The 10,810-nt window shown below is 40.5% G+C and overlaps 1 protein-coding gene across 1 annotated transcript; it reads right to left on the reverse strand.

Moving 5' to 3' along the window:
* Positions 1–113: 113 nt before the first annotated feature.
* LOC308426206 (olfactory receptor 2T27-like) lies at positions 114–1,121 on the reverse strand (the record flags this gene model as incomplete). The annotated part of the gene is made up of 1 exon (XM_080923973.1): positions 114–1,121. One exon carries the CDS (start codon positions 1,119–1,121, stop codon positions 114–116), a length of 1,008 nt encoding a protein of 335 aa, XP_080780099.1.
* Positions 1,122–10,810: the final 9,689 nt, after the last annotated feature.

Consider the following 10,810-nt stretch of genomic DNA (forward strand, 5'->3'; position numbering starts at 1 on the left):
TAAGGCTCTACTACAGGCGCCACGATGTGAACTAACAACAACATTCCATCGAACTCCACTTCATGTGCGCCTCAGACGTTTCTTTCTCACAAGGCTCTGTTTCCCATGTGGATTTAGTGGGACTTAAATTCGCCTTTGAGATGAAGGATGGGACACTTCTGAGCACAGCACCGGAGGGAGCTGGCTCTGTCATGGCTGCAGCATCTGCCCGCGCTCTTCTGCAGGGCTCCTATCACTTCCTTGTTTCTCAGGCTGTAGATAAGAGGATTGAGCATGGGGGTCACTATGGTGCCCAGCACAGCACCTACCTGGTCCTGGTCCGGTGTGTGGGAAGACGTTGGAGTCATGTAGATGAAGATGGCCTGACCAAAATAGAGGCTCACGACAGTCAGGTGGGAGGAGCAGGTGGCCAAGGCTTTATTCCTTCCCTTGGGAGAGTTCATCCTGAGGACGGTGAGGAATATGAGGGTATAGGAGGTCAGGATCAAAGTGAATGGGGCCAGGAGAAAGATGATAGTTGAGACAAACTTCACCATCTCGTAGACGGATGTGTCCACACAAGACATTCTCAGGATAGCGGGCATCTCACAGAAGTAGTGATCGATCTCCCTGGAACCACAGATAGGAAAATTCATGGGGTAGACGGTATGAACCAGGGCTGCGACCACGGCTCCGATCCAGGTGGAGGCGGCCATCTTTAGACAGACCTTGGGGCTCATGAGAATGGTGTACCTCAGAGGGTTACAGACTGCCACATAGCGGTCATAGGCCATTAGGGTCAGTAAGATGCACTCAGCGAGGCCGAGGGTGAGGAAAGAAAACATCTGAGTAGCACAGGCAAAGAAAGAGATGTTCCGCCTCCCGGTAAAGTAGTTGGTGGCTGCCTTGGGCACTGTGCAGGAGATGTAAGCCAGGTCAATGAGAGACAGCTGACTGAGCAGGAAGTACATAGGGGTATGGAGACGGGGATCCAGCCAGATGAGGAGTATCAAAAGGGAATTTCCAGCTGAGGCCAGGGCGTAGATGAGGAGGATGAGGGAGATAAGGAGGTTTGGGTACCTGCAGCTGGGAAAGAGCCCCAGCAAGATGAAACCGGCTGTAGTTTTATTCTTTAGGTCCATATCTTCATTCAATTTTTTTTTAATATCAACTGAAAACCTACAGTGGTAAAATGAAAACTGTCACAGAGAAAATTTTTGGCTGAAATAATCTGAGTCTCTTGGTCAGTAGGGGCTGGAACTCTCAGATGCAGGTTTCCACAGGAGAGGACTGGGGTAGGGTGCAGGAATAGGGGGACTGGGAAGGAGACCGGCAGCAGGAGCTATAATGGAAAATGCCAAGTTGCAGGTCACTATAGCAAGTTACAAACCACTAACAGAACAGCCTGCAGTTAGCTGAAGCGTTCAAACAGTACTGACAGTAGATAGCTGTCAGCTGACCTGAGATTAAGTGTCAGGCAATCGATACAGTCAGCTATTCTCTATCTTAAACCCACATGCCAGTTTTCAGGCCACACACAACAGCCTTTTATTAACCACTCCAGAGTGTGGCTAGTTAACTTCTGTGTTTGGCCTAAGCGGCAGGAGCACGCCACTCAAACGATGTCTGCTACCCTGTGCGGATCCGTTTTCAGGTCCAAATCATAAAAGCTCTAGTCACCCCCATGACAAAGGAATTGGTTCTTCATTTTTTCCCCGTTCAGCCTGCCTTGTCCCTTTCAGGGTGCTCTGCTGTTCTTTCTCTGCTCCCTACTCAAATACTTGCTTAACTTTTCCTCTGTGCCCCATCTTCGTTTTGTCTGGGGTTATACCTCTAAGGAAGCACTCAAATGACCAAGATATTTCTCCTTTTTTCCAGCAACAAAAGCATCTTAAATTCAATTACCCAATTGACATATACTTTACCCAGGACATAGCAAGATCATAGCCTACTGTTCTGAGTGGAACAGTTTAGTAACCAGTCCCTTTGATTATAACCTATAACACAATCATTCTTTTCCCACCCATCTTTGACATTTCATATGAACAGCAGCCTCTTGAAATTCTTGAACCTTACATATTCCTTTCTCTTCAAAATTATTTCATTTTAGTAGTTTTGCCTGCATTCAGGTCTGTATCCCATGTACGAGGCCAGAAAAGGGTTTTAGAGACCTCATGGAACAAGAGCTATAGGTGTTAATGGCCACTCGAGTTCTGGAAATTGAACCCAGTCCTCTGCAAGATCAGTCAGTGTTCTAAGCCGCAGAACCACCTCTCCCAGCCCCCATAGTACTTTCTTGACTGTTTTTTTCTACCAATCTTCACTCCAGAGACTTTTAAGTTTCCCTGAAAGGCCTGCCATCCTTTAGCTATATTGGCTGATGTGACCGGAGGATCCCGGCTTATCACTGGGTCAGGACAGGCTTTGACCTCTACTCAATAACTCATCGATTGGGGCCTTTTATTTATTTATTTATTTTAACTTCCTACCTTTTTTGCTTGTACAGGAAGTGCAGTTCACACGCTCCTGACTTCACTGTGAAGCACAATCCTGTCTTTTCTCAGGACAGAGACTTACCTCTTCTTGCTTTCGCAGAGTTCTTACCCTAGCACTGTGGTTCGAGCACAAGTCACCAACCAGAGTTAACTTCCTTCAGGGAGCACAACATCTTTCTCGATAGTGATCTTCCTCCCCACTTTACTTTCCTGTTTTGTGCTGCAGTGTGAGCCTTGGGTAGCCCGAATCGCCCTTCTCCACGTGTCCCACGACACTTTGCATTAAACCAACCAGTCCTTGTCTTGAGAACTCTGACCTTAGACCTCATAGCCCATGGAAACAGACTCACTACATTTCGATCCACACCTGGCTCAGGTCTGAGAGCAGTATGTTGGCTCACTGCTGTGCTCTGGCCAGATCAAGAGCTGCCAACTCTTCTGCGTGCTGTGGAACTGGGAAACCATCAGGGAGTCTCCTGAGAGTCTGTCCCCAGACTTCAATTAATCACATACCTAGAAACCTCTGATGCAAGCAAGCCTCACTGTCCAGTATTCCTGGCTGCTTGGTAAAATAACAGTTGGGTTTTTACTGTCTCAGTGGAGATTGGAAGGGAGCAGCTTGTCAGAGGCAGAAGGAAACAGACTCTAAGCAATCAAAGCTCCTCCAGGGTCCCATGTGGCAGTGATCCCATCTAACTGAGGATGGGCTGGGATCCAGGAAGAATGGAGAAGAAACAACCAAGCTGTGATAAGGAAAAAGAAACAACAACATAGTTCTGATAATCTGGGCTTTTCATAGGATAGTCTACACTGTAAAGATCAAAGAATACACCCACATTTTGACTCTGCTCTACCAGATTCTAACACTGTCACCAGGAGTCCAGCTCCCTGGGTAGAGACACCCTGCTCAACCATAGGCCACACTGGCCAGAAAACCAGAAACCAAGGAATAAAACACCCATCCAGCAAAGACAAACTCAGAAATCTGAACCTAAACCTAGAATCATTCCAAACCCAGATGCCAAGATGCTAACATGAGAATACAAACAATCACCAAAACAATATACCATTACCAGAGGACAGATATCCTACTGCTATGTGCAAGCCCCAAAAAGTCGATAAAGCTGAAGCCAATAAAACCAACTTTATGAAGATAGTACAGGTCCTTAGAGAGAGAGAATGAATAAACCCCCCAAAGAAAGCCAAGGAAAAAGCCAAACAGTTGAAGGATATAAATAAAACTTCAAGACATAACAATGGAAATAGAAGCAATAAAGAAAACACAAGCAGGGCTGGAGAGATGGATCAGAGGTTCAGAGCACTGGATGTTTTTCCAGATGTCCTGAGTTCATTTTCCAGCAACCATATGGTGGCTTATAACCATCTATAATGTGCTTATAATGGCCTGCAGGTATAAATGTAGACAGAATGCTGTATATACGATAAATAAATACATCTGAAAAAAGAAGGATCGTACAGAGGGATTAGTAGAAAAGGAAAATCTAGGTAAGGGAACAGGAACTATAGATGCAGACATTACCAACAGAATACAAGAGAGAAAGGAGAATCTCAGGTGTTGAAGATATGATAGAAGCAATTGATACATTGGTGAGATAAAATGTTAACTAAAAAAAATTCTTTAAAATTTTGTTAGCTATAAAACATCCAGGAGAGACTAAACCTAAAAATAATAATAGAAGATAACTCTAGTTCAAAGACCAATACAATATTTTTAACAACATCATGGAAAACAAATTTCCTAACCTAAAGAAAGAGATGCCTATAAGAATACAAGAAGCATACAGGATATCAGATAGATTGGAGCAGAAAAGAAAGTCCCCATGCCACATAGTAATCAAAACATTAAACACACAGTACAAAGAAAGAATGTTACAATCTTCAAGGGCAAAAGAACAAGTAACATATGAGACAGACCTATTAGAATTACATCCAAGTTCTCAATGGAGATTCTAAAAAACAAAAAAGACTGAACAGATGTCCTAAAGACACCAAAAGATCACAGTTGCCAGCCCAGACTACTGTGCCCAGCAAAACTTTCAGTCACCATAAATGGAGAAGACAAAATATCTCACAATAAAGCCAATCCCTTATCCTACCTAACTAAAACACACAGAAATCAGAAATGAAAAGGGGGGTATAACAACAGACACCAGGAAATCCAAAAAATCATTAGGTCATAGTTTAAAATCTATTGTCCAAAAAATTAGAAAATTTAAAAGAAATGAATAATTTTCTGGATAGGTATCACCAAATTCAGATCATCAATATAAACAGATCTATAATAGAAGCAGTCACTGGAAGTTTCTCAAAAACAACAGCCCATGGCCAGACAGTTTTAGCATTCGAATTCTACTAGAATTTCAAAGAAGAGCTAACACCAATACTCTTCAAATTGTTCCACCAAACAGAAATAAGAGGAACAAGTTTATGAGGCTGCAATCACCCTGATATCCAAACCACATAAAGATTCAACAAAAAAGATAATTACTTATCTATTTTTCTTATGAACATAGATGCAAACATACTAAATAAAATTCTCACAAACTGAATACCAGAACACATCAAAAAGATCATCTATTGTGATCAAGTAGGCTTCATCCCAGAGATACTAAGATAGTTCAACATTAGAAAATCGGTCAAAATAATTCAATATATTATAATATAATATAAACACAAACTGAAAGAAAAACAAATCCACAGGAGCATCTCATTAGATACCAGAAAAGCTTTTGACAAAATCTAACATCTATTTTGTGATAAAGTATTGGAGAAATTAGGAATAAAAGAGACATCCCTCAACAAAATAAAAGCAATTTGCAGCAAGCCTATAGCTAACATCATATTAAATGGAGTGAAACAAATAGAAATTTTACTAAAATCCTGAACAAAACAAGGCTGTCCCTTTTCTCCATATTTTTCAATATAGCAATTCACATTCTATTTAGAGCAATAAGGCTGCTAAAAAAGATCAAGGGGATAGACATTGGAAAGCAAGCCAAAGCATTACTAGTCACAGTTCTTAGGACAGTATACATAAGTGATTCTGAAAATACTACCAGGAAACTCCTACAGCTGATAAACATCTTTCTCAAAGTGCCTGGATACAAGATTAACCAAAAAAAAAAAAAAAAAAAAAAAAAAAAAAAAAAAAAAAAAAAAATCAGTAGCCCTCCTGTATATAAAAAACAAACAGGCTCAGAAAAAAAAATCAGGGAAACAGTACCCTTCACAATGGTCCCAAATAATATAAAATACATGGGTCTGACTCTAACCAAGCAAGTAAAAGATCCGCATGACAAGAACTTCAAGTCTCTGAAGAAAGAAATTGATGAAGATCTCAGAAGATGAAAAGATCTCCCATGCCCATGGATTGGCAGGATTAATATATTAAAAACGGCCATCATGCCAAAAGCAATCGACAGATTCAATGCAATCCCTATCAAAATTTTCAGCTCAATTCTTCATAGAGTTAGGGAAATTTGCAAATTTATTTGGAATAACAAAAAACCTAGGATATCGAAAACCATTCTCAACAACAAAAGACCTTCTGGGAGAATCACCATCCCTGACCGTAGGCTTTATTACTGAACAATAGTGATAAAAATTGTATGGTATTGGTACAGAGACAGGAGGGTAGATCAATGGAATAGAATTATACTCCCAGAAATGAACCCATACACCTATAGTCACTTGATTTTTGACAAAGAAGCTAAAACCATCCAGTGGAACAAAGACAGCATTTCCAAGAAATGGTGATGGTTCAACTGGCAGTCAATTGTAGAAGAATGGAAATTGATCCATTCTTATCTCCCTGGACCAAACTCAAGTACAAGTAGACCAAAGACCTCCACATAAAACCAGATACACTGAAATTAATAGAAGATAAAGTGGTGAAGAGCCTTGAACACATAGGCACAGGGGAAAATTTGAACAGAACATTAATGTCTTATGCTCTAAGATTAACAATCAACAGATGGAACCTCATAAAATTGCAAAGTTTCTGTAAGACAATGGAAACTGTAAAAAAAAAAATCAAAATGTAAACCAACAGATTGGGAAAAGATCTTAACCAATTCTACATCCAATACAGGGCTAATATCCAATATATACAAAGAACTCAAGATTTAGACTCCAGGGAATCAAATAACCCTATTAAAAATGGGGTACAGAGCTAAACAAAGGATTCTCAACTGAGGAATACTGAATGGCTGAGAAGCAACTAAAGAAATGCTCAACATCCTTAGTTGTCAGGGAAATGAAAATTAAAGCAACCCTGAGATTATACCTAACACCAGTCAGAATGGTTAAGATAAAAAATTCAGGTAACAGCAGATGCTGGTGAGGATATGGAGAAAGAGGAACACTCCTCCACTGTTGGTGGGGTTGTAAGCTGGTAAAACTACTCTAAAATTCAGTCTGGTGGTTCCTCAGAAAATTGGACATAGTACTACCTAGGACCCAGCTATACTACTCCTGGGCATATACACAAATGATGCTCCAACATATAAAAAGGACACATGTTCTACTATGTTCATAGCAGCCTTATTTATAATAGCCAGAAGCTGGAAAAAATCCAGATGTCCTTCAACAGAGGAATGGATACAGAAAATGTGGTAGCTACTATTCAACTATTAAAAACAATTACTTCATGAAATTCATAGGTAAATAGACGGAATCAGAAAATATCATCCTGAGTGAAGTAACCCAATCACAACAAAACAAAACAAAACAAAACAAAACCAAAAAAAAAAAAAAAAAAAAACTGCACACGGTTTTCACTCACTGATAAGTGGATATTAGCCCCAAAGCTCGGAATACCACATGAAGTTCAAGAAGAACCAAAGTGTGGATGTTTCAGTCCTTCTTAGAAGGAGGAACAAAAATATTCACACGAGGAAATATAAAGACGAAGTTTGGAGCAGAGACTGAAGGAAAGGCCATCCAGAAACTGCCCCACTTGGGGATCCATCCTATATACAGTCACCAAACCCATACACTTTTGCTGATGCCAAGAAGTACATGCTGACTGGAGCCTCTTATAGTTGTCTACTGAGTCTCTCCCAAAGCATGACAAATACAGATGAAGATGCTTACAACCACTGAACTGAGAATGGAGTCCCCAGTGGAGGTGTTAGAGAAAGGATTGAAGAACCCAAAGAGTTTTGCAACCCCATAAGAACAATACCAACCAACCAGAGCTCCCAGGGACTAAACCACCAACTAAAGAGTACACATGGAGGGACCCATGGCTCCAGCTGCATATGTAGCAGAGGATGGCCTTTTTGGGCATCAATGAGAGGAGAACCCCTTGGTCCTGCCAAGGCTCGGTGCCCTAGTGTAGGGGAATGTCAAGGTGGGAAGATAGGAGTGGGTGGTTGGATTGGGGAGCACCCTCATAGGAACAGGGGAAGGAGGGGTGTGACAGGGGATTTATAGAGGGGATACAGGGAAAGGGACAACATTTGAAATGTAAATAAAATATATCCAATAATATAAAATTATAGTCTTTAATTCTCCATAAACCAGTGGAGCTATGACAGGTGATGAATGTTTAGCCAGATAATTTCTCCTAATGGATATGCATCTAAACATTCTCTGTTCTAAACTTTTTATTTGATTTGTGATTTGAATTTGTATGAAAACTTTTTGTGAACTTTTTACCATGCATTCATGTATTCTAAAATATATGTATGCTGAGGACAGTGATCAGAGATGAACCCTTTCTTTTCTTAGAGAACTTTCATAGGAAACTTTTTAGAACTTAGAAATAAAAGATAAAACCACTTTTTAACGTGTTTATTTTTCCTCCTGTGACTTCAGCTAGTAGGTTTGGAGTTACAGGAGAGATAAGAGTTCCTGTTGAGAACTGGAGAGATGGCTCAGAGTTAAAGGCTAGACTCCCAACCAGAAATTTAAGAGTTTCTGCAGTGTCCTTAGCCTTACAGAAACATTGCAATATCATGAGGTCCCATTTGTTGATTCTTGATCTTAGAATGTAATTGTTCTGTTCAGGAAAACTTCCCCTGTGCCTATGTGTTCTAAGCTCTTCTTCACTTTCTTTTGTAATAGTTTCAGTGTACCTATTTTTATGTGGAGGTCTTTGATCCACTTGCACTTGAGCTTTGTACAAGGAGGTAAGAATGAACCAGTTTGCATTCTTCTGCATGCTGAGTGCCAGTTGAATCAACACCATTTGTTGAAAAGGCTGTCTTTTTTTCACTGAATGTTTTTAGCTCCTTTGTCAAAGATCAAGTGACTATAGATGTGTGGGTTCATTTCTGGATCTTCAATTTTTTCCATTGATCTACATGCCTATCTGTGTACCAATACCATATTTTTTTTAATCACAATTGATCTGTAATATAGCTGAGGTTAGGGATGGTGATTCCATCCTGGAAGTTCTTTTATTGTTGTGGATAGTTATTGCTATTCTAGGTTTGTTGTTTTTCCAAATGAATTTGCAAATTCCTATTTCTAATTCTATGAAGAATTGAGTTGGAATTTTGATGGGGATTGCATTGAATTTGTAGATTGCTTTTGGTAAGACGGCCATTTTTACAATGTTGATCCTTCCAATCCATGAGCATGGGAGATCTTTCCATCTTCTGAAATCTTCCTCAATTTCTTTCTTCAGAGATTTGAAGTTCTTGTCATGCAGATCTTTCATTTGCTTAGTTAGGATACACCAAGGTATTTCATATTGTTAGTGACTTTTATGAAGGTTGTCATTTCACGAATTTCTTTTCCAGATTAAAAACTCAGGAGACAGCAGATGCTGGTGAGGATGTGGAAAAAGAGGAACACTCCTCCATTTTTGGTGGGATTGCAAGCTGGTAAAACCACTCTGGAAATCAGCCTGGCAGTTCCTTAGAAAATTGGACAGAGTACTACCTGAAGACTTCATTATTTCATTCTTGGGCATAAGTTTCTCCAACATATAACAAGGACACATGTTCATAGCAGCCTTATTTATAATAGCCAGAACCTGGAAAGATCCCAAATGTTCTTCAACAGAGGAATGGATACAGAAATTGTGGTACTTTTTCAGGGTGGAGTGCTACTCAGCTATTAGAAACAACGACTTTATGAAATTCCTAAGAAAATGGATGAAACTAGAGAATATCATTCTGAGTGAGGAAACAAAAGAACACACATGGTATGTACTCACTGATATTCAGATAGTAGCCCACCAAAACTATGAACACCCAAGAAACAATTCAAAGACCATTTGAAGCTCAAAAAGAAGGAAGGCCAGAATATGGATGCTTCAGTCCTTCTTAGAAGGAAGAACAAAACACTCATCTGAAGAAATACAAGGTCAAACAGAGGAGCAGGGATCAAAGAAATGATCATTCAGAAGCTGCCTCACCTGGGGATCCACTCCATCCATGTGCAGCCACCAAACCCAAGCACTATTGCTGATGCCAAGAACTGCTTATTGGCAGGAACTAGATATGGATGCCTCATCAGAGGCTCTGCCAGCGTCATAAAGATACAATTGGGGATGCTTGCAGCTAACCATCGGACTGAACAAGGGACCCCAATGAAGGAGCTAGAGAAAGGACTGAAGGAGCTGAAAGGGTTTGCAACCTCATGGGAAGAACATTATCAATCAACCAAACCCTCCGAACTCCCATGACTAAGACACCAACCACTGAGCACAAATGGATGCACCCATGGGTCCATGTGCATGTGTAACAGAGGATAGCATTTGCTGGCATCAATGGGGGAAAAGGCCTTTGGTTCAGTGAAGGCGCCTTTTCCAAGTGTAGGAGAACTCCAAGGCACTGAGGTGGGGAGGGTAATTGGAGAGGGAGCATCTTCACTGAAGGAAGTAAAGAGGGAGGGGGGATGGGAGAGGGTAGTTGGGGGGAGGGGATAACATTTGAAATGCAAATACTTCAAACATCCCATAAAAATAATAAAAGAGTTCCTGCAGAGATAGAACAAAGGCTACATTACATAATCATCCTCTGTTTCACTCTGAGGTGCTAAGCCAGAGACTGCAGCTTCTGATCTCAGAGTGACTCAGAGAGGCAGGTCAACTACTGAAGCAAAGGAGACCTAGACTTAAGATAGGTAAAAGTTTTATTATACAGTAATCGTACATATCTCATAAGACCAAGTCTTACTCCTGCAGATGCTCTCCCAATGTATACTTACCTTCAAGAGAGAGCCAAGAACGACGTGCCAGGGATGGAATATGGCAGACATCGAATAGTTTAAACAGCTTTATTAAGTTAGGAACTAGTTGAAGAACAAGTCTAGCTTAAGGCTTAGGCATTTATTAATAAAATATAAGCCTCCGAGTTGTT

The sequence above is a fragment of the Micromys minutus genome (assembly GCF_963924665.1).
Source record: "Micromys minutus genome assembly, chromosome: 10".
NCBI classification, from domain to species: Eukaryota; Metazoa; Chordata; class Mammalia; order Rodentia; family Muridae; genus Micromys; species Micromys minutus.